General features: G+C 36.5%; 1 protein-coding gene across 1 annotated transcript; it reads right to left on the minus strand.

Annotated features, from left to right (window-relative positions):
- Window positions 1–37: 37 nt before the first annotated feature.
- Window positions 38–14,283, minus strand: LOC130050914 (thyrotropin-releasing hormone receptor-like). Its single transcript, XM_056151814.1, has 2 exons — window positions 13,871–14,283; window positions 38–6,451 (listed from the first exon to the last, which is right to left on the minus strand). The coding sequence occupies exons 1-2, from the start codon at window positions 13,913–13,915 to the stop codon at window positions 5,471–5,473; spliced, it is 1,026 nt and encodes a 341-aa protein (XP_056007789.1). The 5' UTR covers window positions 13,916–14,283; the 3' UTR covers window positions 38–5,470.
- Window positions 14,284–14,512: the final 229 nt, after the last annotated feature.

The following is a 14,512-nucleotide window of genomic DNA, read 5'->3' on the forward strand; positions in this document are numbered from 1 at the left end:
ACATTTCACGAAGGTCAAATAACTCTGTAACACAATATATTTTCAGCGTATTTTATTTCACAACATGTAGAAGGCAGCGTATCTAGAATAAATCGATCTATACATTGTATTATCACAGTAGCCAAACATGGACACCACAGAGACGTCCATTTCTGCTTCATACTTAGATATTTTATTGAAGGTAGACATTAACAGCAAACTGACAACTCAACTGTATGACAAACGGAATGATTTCAGCTTCTCCATCGTCAAGTTCCCATATTTGTGTAGCAAAATTCCATCATCACCTGCATATGGTGCTTATGTAAAACTTATACGGTACCAATTTTGATGCACCAGATGCGCATTTCGACAAATAATGTCTCTTCAGTGATGCTCAACCGAAATGTTTGAAATCCGAAATAACTATGAAGTTTTAGATCTAAATATAGCCAAAAACAGCGTGCCAAACAAGTGGAGCCAAATTCGTCCAAGGATAAGAGCTATGCATGAGGGAGATAATCCTTAATTTTGAAATGAATTTCTAAATTTTATCTCTCAACTGATTCGATACGCAAGAGCTTGTTCTGCGTACAGTCAGTTTTTAAATCGAGGCAAGCTACTGACAAGTTGATGGTACAGGGGTTTCAACAGTCTCGATTGAAGTCACCATTTCGCAAATTTTGTGGTCGTTATAACGATCTAGTTTGTCAATACAACCTATCATTGGGTCAAAATGCTGTCTGACATGTTTCATACCGATTGTTAGGCCGTTCTTGGCACACTGACTTTGACTACGGATAATTCCGTTTACCTTATCAGGATATAAGCTCACGGCGGTGTGACCGGTCGACAGAGGATACTTACTCCTCCTAGACACCTGATCCCACCTTTGGTGTGTCCAGGGGTCCGTGTTTGCCTAACTATCTATTTTGTATTGCTTATAGGAATTATGAGATTGATTACTGTTCGTTATCTTCACCTTTCATCAATATTACTATGAAATATAAATTATCGTTAAATACATGGTTCTTGCAAAGGGTTTTATGAACTGTTAAAATGGCAGTGTAGAGCAAAAGGTAGGCCAATCTTCATCTGAGCATTTTGTCCAGTACTATTGCAAGGATTTCTTGTTTATCAACCGCCGCGGTGACCTAGTGGTTAGAGGGTTCGCCCCGCATGCGGAAGGCTGGGGTACGAATCCCGGCCGTGACAAACTTAAGGTGTTAAAACAGGTAGTGACAGTTCCATCGCCAAACGATCGGCATCAGGTGTGAATGTTACGGGTCCTCGTCGATGATCTTAAAAACGGATGACCCGTGTCGCAGTAAAGAACCGCCACTGCTCAAAGGCCGTAAGCGCCGAGCAAAGGCCTTAATTTGAAGCCCTTCACCGGTCTTGGTGACGTCTCCATATGAGTGAAATATTCTCGAGAGAGACGTTAAGCAAGATACAACAATCTTGTTTATCAAGTATCATATTTCTAAGATGCTCAATATATTTTAGTTTCATGATAGATTATTTCTAATGACCATCATTATCTGTCGTTTTCATGCTTTTACTTTTAATTTATATTTTATTTGTCGATGTACTGAATTGAGAAAAATCATCAGTGCTTCATTCTTGTTAACAATGTAGATCATTAATACTAGTCGTTTTCTCATGGTGTGTGATATTTGTGTATGTAATATATGTATCTTGATAAAGACGCGGGTTGCGTTGAACATTTGAGGTTTGAATAACAGTCTTGGCCTTTCCAATGCGTGAATGACGTCAAATATGGTTTTACTGCGAAAAATGTGATCAAGTAGTATTTCAGTCGTGCTTAAATTTTCGTAGTAGTAGCAATGAATCATTTCCGTACGAGATTTTTTTTTCACCCATTACAATCTCTATAACTGACGGATATTGGAGGTCTCGCACATTTAAAATAAACATAGCTTAATCATTTCATCTGTATGTGTCTATGTCTGTCTCTCAGACTATAAACTCCTGTCCCGTGGGGATCCTGGTTAGAATAGATCCTCGGTACTCTTTGCTTGTCGTAAGAAGCGACTAAATGGGGCGGTCCTTCAGATGGTACCACAAAATCCGAGGTTCCGTGTCACAACAGAGGTGACACGATAAAGATTCCTCGCTGCTTCAAGCACCGAACATAGGCCGAAATTTTGCAGCCCTTCACCGGCAACGGTGACGTCTCCATATGAGTGAAAGATTCTCGAACGTGACGTTAAAATCAATCAACCGACTAACTCCTATCGTTTAATTTTTCACCATTCAAAACCATTTTTTAAAGAAAAAATAAACATCAACTATGAAAAATCAATAATTCAAATGGAAGTCCGTGTCAAGCAGCAGGTACAGGAAAAGTGTATGGTTGTGTGTAAAATGAGTCACAAATTAAAATGTAATTGTAGTTGATAAACAGTAGAATTATTTTATACGTATAATATAGGTTTCCGATTTAGCACAAACATTTAAAGGAATTATTACAAAGGTTGTTTGTTTGATGGTGACATAAAAACTTGATTACAAACGAACAAGATACATATGTTTCGTAATTTTTCTTTTCTTTACTTTTCCCTTTTGATGACTATAAACATCTTCACTGATATATAAAATACACTAAAACTCCATTAGGTTTCATACCGACTAATTAACTATGCAATTTTTATGTATATGCGTCTTATAATATATTACTTCCTTTTCGGAATCTCATTCGCAAACTTCATTGCAAACAATAAAGCATTGATTTATTCATGATTGTATATTGTTTAAGGGAGCGGTCAATATTTATTGGGGGGGGGGGGGGGGGGGGGACCGGTGCAAAATGCAATAGGACACACATTTATTTTGACTTACATACTGGTAGGACTCCAACTTTTTTATTTTCAACACTGATAGGACAGTTATTTTTTTGTTGCAAATGTAGCATTGAACAAAAAATATAATGAAGTATTTCAAACTTTTAATTCAACTATCTTACAAACAATAATACTGAATTGTATGCATGTTTTATTTCATGGCCAAGTTGAATATAGTACAGACAATTTGCAATAAAATACTGGACCTTTGAAAATTTTTAATATCAAAACATGTAATTAAAAATCACAAAAGAAGTATTCAGTTGTTAATAAAATTGCAAAAATTACATGTAATTTTTGCATGGAGTGCGGATTTCAATCATAGAAAATAAAAATGGTATATCATGTTTGTCATAGCTTGAAGGATACAGACCTGAATTTAACTGAAGTCTAAACACATCTTTAATAATTTGATAGTTTTTCAATACAACCTATCATTGGGTCAAATGCTGTCTGACATGTTTCATACCGATTGTTAGGCCGAATAATTTGATAGTTTGCCAATACAACCTATCATTGGATCAAATGCTGTCTGACATGTTTCATACCGATTGTTAGGCCGTTCTTGGCACACTGATTTTGACTGCCTTTCATAGAGAATACCGAGATGTGAAACATACTTGTAAGTACATGAGACAACAATTCGGTAAAAAAAAAATAATAAGCAAAATGTAGCACAACAATTTAAGGGGAAAAAAGATGAAAATAATGAGATTTGTAACTTCACTAGAAAATCACCGAACAAACATGGCAAAGTGAACTTGAATCCCTCAACTGATATAAAATGTTTTAAAGTGATAATTATGAAGAACCCCAGAGAATTTTAAAATGAAGTAAAAATGTTTAATCATGCAAATATATTGCTTTAATAGATAGGCTACACACATTTTTATTACACGTCTGATATAGGACAGGAACTTTTTTTGTATTCTTAGAAGATAAAGCATAGAGGTTTCTTTTTAAATGAAAATATATGGAATGCACCGGTCCCAACCCAATCCCCCATAAATATTGACCGGTCCCTAACATCCCTCTCGAGCATTTTTCACTGATATGGAGACGTCACCACTGTCGGTGAAGAATTGCATAATATATGTCTATGCTCGACGCTTACGGCCTCTGAGCAGTGACATGGGGCTTCGGTTTTTGCGGTCTCATCCAAAGGACCGCCCCATTTAGTTGTCTCTTTCGACAAACAAGGGATATTGGTCTGAGGGCCTATTCTTTTCTTTTTTTTAAATCAAATTAAATAATTACAACATCTGAATTAGTTCCTAGTCTCAACTACTTGTATCATAAATTATAAAATTGAAATACAAGTATAGGGGTATAAAAATTGACGATATAAACCGGAACCTGTAAAATAATGCAGATTTAGAATCTTTTTGATTAAACAATTCTTCCGCCACAAAATGTAGTTCCTATTGGAGTAGATGTGAAGTTACCTGATACTGATTACATTGTTACAGGGTTTTTTTTTTCTTCTTCCCCCATTTTTTTTTTTTTTTTTTTTTTTTTTTTTTGTGATTTGAGAATTTTAACTGTCAGAGTTGCAGAAACTTCATGAGATTTCGACAAATCGGAAGTCATTTCAAATAATAAAGATGAATATGCCCAAATTGATGGATCTAACGACAGTTTTGAAAGTTCTCTACCTAATGAGCCAATCTATAATAATAGGAGAAGTGTATCTCCTTAAATTTTCTCCTGCAATAAAACAGCCAAGCTGATTAGGTGAGCCTTCGTCTGCCTATCCGTTTGAAGAACAACTTGTGGAAAAACTACTTTCCGCACAATCAAAGCAGTTTCATATCTTGTAAGTTTTTATTGATGGATTAAACGTTCATATGAACTCTTGGTTGACGAGACTGAAAGGGAAACACCCAAATGGGAACCAGCAAAAGAGTTTCTCTGATTAGTCAATGTGTATTTTCTCTATCCAAAACACCGATAATATGTCTTTAAGTTAGTCATTAGTATCGTGCGCACACACACACACACACACATGGCGCTGCAAACACGAGTATCCTTTGATAACAATACCTGAGAGATGCTACATGTAGCCTTAGGACACATGTCTTTGAAATCTAATGAAATTCAATTCTCATCACTACATATTTAACCACGTGATATTAATTCTATTTTCTTTCATTTGCATCCGATGCTATTTTCACATTTATAGACTTTCAAATATTTCAAACTTTAATGTCAACGAGGGCATTTGTGTCATACCGACTAATCCAATTCATTAATTGATGATGATATCCATCGTAAAGTAAGCAATATAGTGAATGGTAATTAATTCCCGTCTGGACTAATGAATGATCAGATAAACAATAATGTCATTGATTGTATATTGTTTAACGTCCTGTTCGATAATTTTTCACTCATATGAAGACGTCACCATTGTCGGTGAAGGGCTGCAAAATTTAGGGCTATGCTCGGCGCTTAAACGGTCTTCGAGCATGGAAGGGTCTTTACCGTCCCGCACCTGCTGTGACACAGGGCCTCGCTTTTTGCGATCTCATCCAAAGGACCGTTCCATTTAGTCGCCTCGTACGACAAGCAAGGGGTGCTAATGACCTATTCTAGCCCGTATCCTCACGGGATTACACAATAATTTGTATTCAGATTACACTGGTTCGTACAATGGTTGTCGAACTTTTAGACAGCCGATACTTCGTGTCTTTTGGGCGCCAGATCAAAGAGATGCGACGTCTCACCTTTGGGCTGTAGATGAAATAAATGATAGGGTTAATGGAAAGGTTAATGAGCCACGTGATACGACCACAAATCTGTATCATCTTACTGTCACGCTCACTGTGCACTTGAAAAAAGTTCAACGCGAAAGTAATAGGGAAAATAATGGCTGAAACAATGTAGATCATAATAATGATAAGAATCATCGTAGACATCCGTTTAATTTCTTTGCTGATTCGATACGAGCTGACGGATCTCTTCAGATTATATATCTTTCGTGTATGAAGCACAGTCATAAATGTACACGGAACCAAGATAAGATAACCTCTGAATAGCAGAACAACAACCCCTACGTATTTTTCATCCACTTGGAATCTGGCTAAATAATACGCAAGACCGAATATCACACTAAAAATCCACATCAGAATAGACGCTGATATAACATTGCGTGTCCCCACGGTTCTCGCCTGGAGGGGCATTGCGATCAGGTAGTAACGTAGTCCAAGCAACAACACCACGTGAGCAGCCGACGCATGCGCTGTGATATAAACCAGCGTCATAAAAAGTTTGCCGTAATCATTTGCTAACGTCATATCGATACTCGCTACCATCAAATGGCATACGTATTGTAGCAAAGACAAAAAGTCCGCAACTGCAAGCGTTCCTATGACCATGAATGTAGGCTTGTGGAAGTGTTTCACATGAATTATAATTCCGATTGTTATCAGATTACCGATCACGCCGATGGCTGATATGACAAACAGAAACACAACAGTGGGCGTGTCCTCCACTTCTAGATGAATAGGAATAATATATCGTGTCCCATCCTTCAATGCTACCGCTTTTGTTGTCGTCGCATCAAAATAGAAAGATAATTCATGATCTCCAAATGAAGTGCCCATGTCTTCCTGAAATGATAGTATCAATATACAAATATAGGATGAAAGGTGACGATAATGAACAGTGATCAATCTCATAACTGCTATAAAGACTTGGGCAAACATGGACCCCTAGATATACCAAAAGTGGGATCAGGTGTCTAGGAGGAGTAAACAAAAAATATTTGTAAAATTGGAACAGATTCATGTTAATAACGACTTTAAAGTCTGCAAGATTGCGTTACCCACCAAGCTGTGGGTGAACTCGTTCTGTAAATACAATAGAAGTGTTCTTTGTACACCTACTTCGTCAAATGAATTGTGAAACGCTCCGTGGTGATATTTACAAATATCAATTTTCAACTAACATTTCCGGGTTTATTCTGGAACCTCGTGTCATTATCGAACAGCTGATGCCTTCATTGATTACACTAATTGTCATTTCACCTCTGACCCTTCTACATGCACAGTTGTATATTTCACAAGCCCCTAGTGCAACTGGCTCGTCTCGCTGTGTATGAACTGAAATATTTATATAGAACGACTGTCGTAAGTAATTTTCTGTGAAAACGAATCTTTTTCAAGGTAAAGAACTTCCTCAAATATTTATCCATGACACAAAAAGATGGAATAGTTGGAGTTGAAAATGCTAAATACATGCCGGTTTCTATAGAAACAAAAGAAAGATGCAGTTTCGGTTTATATAGTAAGGAAAGGAACTTGCATGTACTTTTGAGAAAAAAAAATTCAATTTTTGGATCTTAATGACGCTTAAAGCTGTATGGTCCGAATTACAATATTTTTTTCCATTTCGTAAAAACGCTATTAAATCATCGCATCGTATGTAGTTATGAGGCTGTGCGACATATCATAAATTATTTCACCTGTTTTAACCCAAATAATTTGATTTTAAATCGATGTTTACAAATAACCGCGTCACTCTGCCTTTTCAAGTCATAGTCACGTGACCAGTTCAAACTTTCAGATCTCTGTGTAAAGCTGTGTATTTTGTTATAACAGTACTGTACCATAAGTTTAATAGAAATAAAAATATCAAATACCTCTTATTAATTCATTGTTTTACGCTCTTTTAGCCTTAAAACTAGACAGTTGCGTATGAGTTGATACACCATGTTGGGATTCCCCTGACGCGCGTGGGTCTATTTATAGACGTCTATTATGGGATGATTTATATATGTACCCACTATATTTACTTTCTAAATAATATTCGCACTGTTTTCGTTTACATGCAGATGTTTTCAAGCATGTAATTATGGGAAAGTTAATAACTTTATAAAGTAATTAATCTGCTTTAAAGTAATTATGAACAAAAATAATACATGAACATCGGGTCATACAGCTTTAACAAATTAAAAGCAATGGAAGAAAAAGTGAGCAAGCTCACATATATCACGCCCCCACAGTGAATGATAACTGCTTAGTACTCATAATGAATGGCAATGATATGCATAAAATACAACAAATTGTTATGCCTCTGTGCTATACTGTACTATTTACACACGTGTACATGTAACATAACTCAAGTCATACATGCACGTAATATTGTTGAGAAATTTAAATTGTGTAAAATATTACAACAGAAAATATTTTACTTGACTATGGCTTAAAAACCGGCTTCACGCAAGTTGCACAAAATATACATGTAGTATATTTTGGCCAAACTTCTATGTTCAAAAAGGGAATTACTTTGTAGATAATTCTCAGATTTAAAAAAAATGAAATCAGAATTTCTTGTGAATATGCACATCTGCACAGTATGCACACATTGTATACATGAAATTCTGTACAGCAGTTTCAAAGGAGTTGCGCTGACAAACTGTTTTTGTGATATATTCAATTTTGGCCAAACTTCTAAGTTGAAAGGGGCATAACTCTCATAAAAACAAGCATTCTGAGATTATTGCATAGCAATGCATAAAAGATAGTCCTCTACCGGCAGATTTTTTACAAGAATAGAATGCAAACTTCGTGCATAATTTCTGCGAGCATTACAAACAAGTACGGAAAACTGAGTATTTGCGCTAATTGTCTGAATCCAAGGGCCATACCTTGGCACAAAAACCCATAAATAAACGGATTAAAACAAATTCGAACCTGATATATACTTGTCATGGTAACGCAATGTACCAAATACCAAATGAATATTTGCAAGCATGACCAAAAAAAGTGCGTTTTATTTTCTAAGATCAAGGCCCGTAACTCAGTAAAACAAGAGGCCCCGTGAGCTTTTACGGTCACCTATGCACCACGCATCACATTTTCCAAGGTCCATGACTTGTGTGCATGAAATCTTGAAACAATATTAGGTCTAAATCTGAAAAAATCATTTTGATTTGAAAATATGCTATGATGATAGCTTTGTCTGTTCCTTTAACTATAATCATTCAGAAAATTAAAACTAAATTCAGATTTTATCAAAATAATGATTTTGGTTCTATTTCAAATATAGCATTATATAGAAATTTTGTACGCGAAAAAAAAAATGTAATTTTGCTTCCTAAACCTAAATGAAGTAAAAAATAATTAAAAAAATAAACAATTTAGATCATAGACTTTAATTGTACATGTACTTCTACCACTCAATTACAACGTCCGAAAGAGGAAAATCGAGGTGTTTACATACCACTGGACCGCGGTTGATGGATAGAACCAGCTCAGTGTCCACCCTTAACGTCACGTGGTGGATTTCTAAACCGCAGTTTGAGTTAAATCATACTGTATCTGTATTGCGACTATTTACACCCAAATAATAAATAAATGTAATTCAAATTTGCAGATAAACGGATTCAATGTCAACCTGAAAGCTCGTTGTTTTCTTATCAAGAAATAAAACATTGAAAAAGCATCTAGATTTTATCACGGACGAAACAGTGTTAGAATTAATCATGACACACACATGGAGTAACAGGACGGAGACTGATACTCCGCGGACTTTATGAAAGAGACTCTTTGGCGGATTGATTGTATATTGTTTAACAATCTTTCACTCATATGGAGACGTCATCATTGCCGGTGAAAGGCTACAAAATTTAGGCCTATGCTCGGCGCTTATGGCCATGGAGCAGGGAGGGATCTTTATCGTGCCACACCTGCTGTGATACTTTGCAGTCTCGTCTGAAGGACCGCCCCTTTTAGTCGCCTCTTACGACAAACAAGGGGTATCTCTACGGGATATCTATTAAACGTCTTCATTTTAAAAAGTTCCATCACCAATTCACGGTTGCCTGGTAAATAGAACGCTGACTTTTTATTGATTGAATATTGTTTTACGTCCCTCTCGAGAATATTTTACTCGTATGGAGACGTCACCACTGCCGGTGAAGGGCTGTAAAATTTCGGCATATGCTCGGCGCCTATGGCCTTTGAGCAGGGAGGGATCTTTATCGTGCCACACCTGCTGTGACACGGGACCTCAGTTTTTGCGGTCTCATCCGAAGGACTGCCCCATGTAGTCGCCTTCTACGACAAGCAAGGGGTACTTAGGACCTATTCTAACCCAGATCCCCATGGGGTATCTTCATTAGTATGCCTATTAAACGTCTTCATCCTAAAAAGTTCCATCACCAATCTGCCTGGTAAATAGAACGCTGGCTTTTAAACTGGAATATCCTCGACAGTCACGTTAAACATTCATTGGGTCAAATGCTGTCTGACGTGTTTCATACCGATTGTTAGACCGTTCTTGGCACACTGATTTCGACTACGGATAATTCCGTTTACCTGATCAAGATATAGGACTCACGGCGGGTGTGACTGGTCGACAGGAGATGCTTACTCCCCCTAGGCACCTGATCCTACCTTTGGTATGCCCAGGGGTCCGTATTTGCACAACTATCTATTTTGTTTTCCTTATAGGAGTTATGAAATTGATCACTGTTCGTTATCTTCACCTTTTATGCAAGACATTTGAAATAGGTAACGACATGCTCTTCGGACGAGACCTTTAACCGAGGTCACGTGTCATGGTAAGCGTTCTCACGATAGAGAAACCTCACTACTATTCGGCTAGACTTCAATCCATGTACGTAGACAAAATTTGTAGCACTTTATATACAGCTGGTGACTTCAAAATGAGTGAAAAATCTTGAGTTGGATGTAAATCAAGTCCTCTCTTCGTATCCCTGTATACGTCACAGTCTAATGGCTTAACTTGTCGTTTCATTTCCGTAATATTGACTATAGATTAAATCATTTAATTTCCTGTAATAGGCGTTTACTTTCAATGATTATCTCGAGTAATACGATTGCGGCCCATAGATTACGGTCTGATAATTGTTACACAGCGGTCGTTTGATGAATCACGATACCGGAACCAATTAGTTTATATATAAAAAACAAAACAAAAAAACCCGCTATTATCATGTCATCGAGTAGTCGTGTTCGATAAAATTTCCAAGGCAAAAAAAAACAACCAAGATGGTCATGGGCCACATCGCTGACATGAATCACCTTGGCCCTGCTGTTCAGCTACTGTGATTTTTAAAAACAAATTTTTGCAATTTTTAATCCCATGAAAATTTTTGACCCCATATCGTGGTTCCAACCTAGCCCCATAGGGCCACGACATAACAAGGTTTGATACAAAAATCATGGTATCAAATGTTTGGTCTTTCCATGAAGAATATATCTGTATATGTGTGTGTGTACAACACATGGAATCCGTTCAGAGGATGTTGCAGAAGTTAACTTTTCTTAAAAGTCAGTGAAAATCAAAGATAAAGGTTACAACAAATTCTTTGGTACCAAAAAAAAAATGTTTTGTCACAAGGAATGCATACATGTATATGAAGGATGTATCCCTCACTATGCAAAAGTTGTGAGCAGGTAAAACTTTAAATTAAAATTCTAAAAGCGTCATACTCCAAGGTCACAAGGCCAAACATGGCTTTTGACATAAAGAATCTTTATACAATATATGAAAGCACTTAACTAAATCAGGAGATATTGCCTAGGTTAGATTTTCTTCAGAGTAGGTCAAATTCAAAGTTTAAGCTCACAACGGCAAAACTTTGGTACTAAACGAGCGGTCTTGTCACAAGGACTACGTATACCTCCCATCCCCTCACCACACCCCCAGTCATGAGGGTATAATAAAAACTTGAATCCGCAGAGGTTAAGAACATTTTCATTTTGATATATTTAGTGTGGTCCTGTTAATCTTGGAAAAAATTTCTTTTCATTCATTTCCTGTATACTCCATATCAAACTTTGATCTCTTGTTATGGCTCCTTTGATCTCCTATTATGGCTTCTTCCCGTGGGGATCTGGGTTAGAATAGGCTCTCAGTACCTTTTACTTGTCGTAAGAGGCGACTATATGGGGCGGTCCTTCGGATGAGACTGCAAAAACCGAGGCCCCATGTCACAGCAGATGCAGTACGATAAAGATCCCTCCCTGCTCAAAGGCCATAAGCGCCGGACACAGACCTAGATTTTGCAGCCCTTTACCGGCAATGGTGACGTCTCCATATGAGTGAAAAATTCTCGAGAGGGACGTTAAACAATATACAATGAATATTATGGCTCCACCCTACCTTCTTGGCCCCTGAATTGAACAAACTTGAATTTGCACTATTGGAAAATCCTTGCAGATTATTATAACTAAATCATGGTCCTGCCGTTCTTAAAATGAACCTTTTCAAATATGTTTCTAAATCTATTCCATCATAAAACTTTTATCCCTTATTGTAGCCCCACCCTACCCTTGGGGCCATGATTTGAACAAACTTCAAACTACACTACCTGGAGATGATTGCATGCTTATTAATATGAGTATTCATGGCCTTGTTGTAAGATTTTTTTCTTATTTATTCGCATGTAAAACTTTGATCCCTGTTGTGGCCCCACCTTACTCCCGGGGGCCATGATTTGAACAAACTTAAATCTACATTATACCAGGAAGTATTCATAAATTCAGCTTGTCTGGCCTAGTGGTACTTAAGAAGAGGAATGTCTCCATATGAGTGAAAATTTCTCGAGAGGAACGTTGAACAAGATATAATCAAAACACAAAACATACAATTAAAAAGGAAACAGAAATGGCAACACATATGTAAGCTCTTAGTTTCATTCTTTCCAGGGGCCCATGTTTGCCTGCTCTCAATTTTGTATCCTTTTTAGAATATATGAGATTGGTCAATTTTGCATCTTTTTTAAGATCTATAAGATTGGTCACTATTTATTTTCTTCACCCTTTTCGTTGATGCCATTTTCTAAAATCCCAAAATGTATCGATTGCTCTTGACGTTGGAGGATTTAGAAAGTTTTAGGGGGGGGGGGACAATAAAATCGACCAGAGACTTGTCATGCCTATCGTGGCGCATGCCTTGTTTTAGAGTCCCCGCCTCCTCCAAAAAACTCATCTGTCTATCATTCCGTTTGGATTCGAACCCGTAATCGAAAACTGCACCATCAGGATGAACACGAATTTAGTAATAATAATTTGAATGGTGAAGGTCGTCTAAAAATGTCTTTAAATTCTAAAGAAATGATGAATTCGTATAATGTATTAGTGTTTAAAGGGGGCGGGGTATATTGAGTAATTAAGGAAAAAAGACGTGCGACGGGATACTGGAGGAGTTCCGGTTCAGAAGTAGTACGTGTAGTATTTGAATGATTGAGTATTACATGCACAAATTGTGATCTGTCGCTGATCACGAGCAAAGAGTTTGTTTAAAGGGACTGATTCACTATTTCCCCCAAATTTTCTATTTCATTTTTCATGATCAAAATCTACTGTCTAATGTGTTTAAAAGATTCGCATACTATTAAGAATTAAGGTTATACATTATCACAGAAGCTCATTTTAGAAAGTTAATTATTTGTTTTGTAAAAAAAAGATTGCGGTATGTTATTGTTTACGACATTTCAAAAGAAATGGATATCGATCTAAGTTTATTATATCATTCACATTTCAAGCATTTTTGGGGTAAAATGTGTCATTTAAAAGTTAAAATTTGTGACTATGCAAAATTAAGATGCTTTGTATTACAAAATCAATAGTTCACTTGTTTGTTTGTATACATAAAAAGACTCGAGTCTTTGATTACATAACATAAATTTAAGGCTAAAATATTGCTTTTATTCTCGCATTCAGAAGGTCAAAACTTTGGCTGTCAACATTAAATGAGTGATATTTTTAATGTTTAACATAAAAAATTAAACATATTTTTATCAAAAATCGTGAACCAGACCTGCTTTATAAAAGTGTCCTTTTTATCTTTTACATAATTGTGAAATGTGATTATACGCCTCAAATAATCCCACGATCTGAAGATACATACATGTATCGTTACTCGACAATCGACAAGTTTACTAAGTATTCTGTTCATATTCACATGCATTTTCTGATCGTGCTGAGGTTTACTTAGCTGTGAAAAAAAATTTAAAAGTTCATAATTACCTAACACGTATAGTACCAAAATCTTACCTCCACAAGGTGTATTTCTTCACCCGAGATAGTATTCCTGTTCATTTCACAAAACAATCGACGCCCCTAAACGCGAGGTTATCACCATCACTATGAAGTACATACTAATATATAGGTCATGTAACAACAACCGGCGTTGTATATGTCTAAGTATTCTTAGAAGTCATAGGTTTTATAACAGAGGAAAACCGTGTTGACTCACAGGATTAATGGCTGCAAATCAATAGAAAATAAAACCAGTAAAACATTTAAATGTTAATATGTAACAGTATTCCGTACCCATCCTTTACATCGCATTATATATAATACATGTAACTAGCATTTAACGCGCGCTTGCCTGGCTATATGATAATTCAAGAGCTGTGTTAAAGGGGGGATATTTATGCTGTAGTCTATTGTTGGATGAGATCGATGGTGACAGAAAAATTGCTTGAACGACCTACAATTTTATCAGAGTTGTTGGGATAGTCAGCCACTCTGTGAACAGTATTTAATTTATAATGTGATCATGTTCCCAACATTCATGATAAAATTTCATGACGTGCTTGTTTTAGGGGAATGGACGTTGGATTAGCGATTGTTGGCACTTAATAATAACCTTTATACTGGGTAACTTTGATAACAAAATGCATGTATTATCAG

The sequence above is a fragment of the Ostrea edulis genome, chromosome 10, assembly GCF_947568905.1.
Source record: "Ostrea edulis chromosome 10, xbOstEdul1.1, whole genome shotgun sequence".
NCBI classification, from domain to species: Eukaryota; Metazoa; Mollusca; class Bivalvia; order Ostreida; family Ostreidae; genus Ostrea; species Ostrea edulis.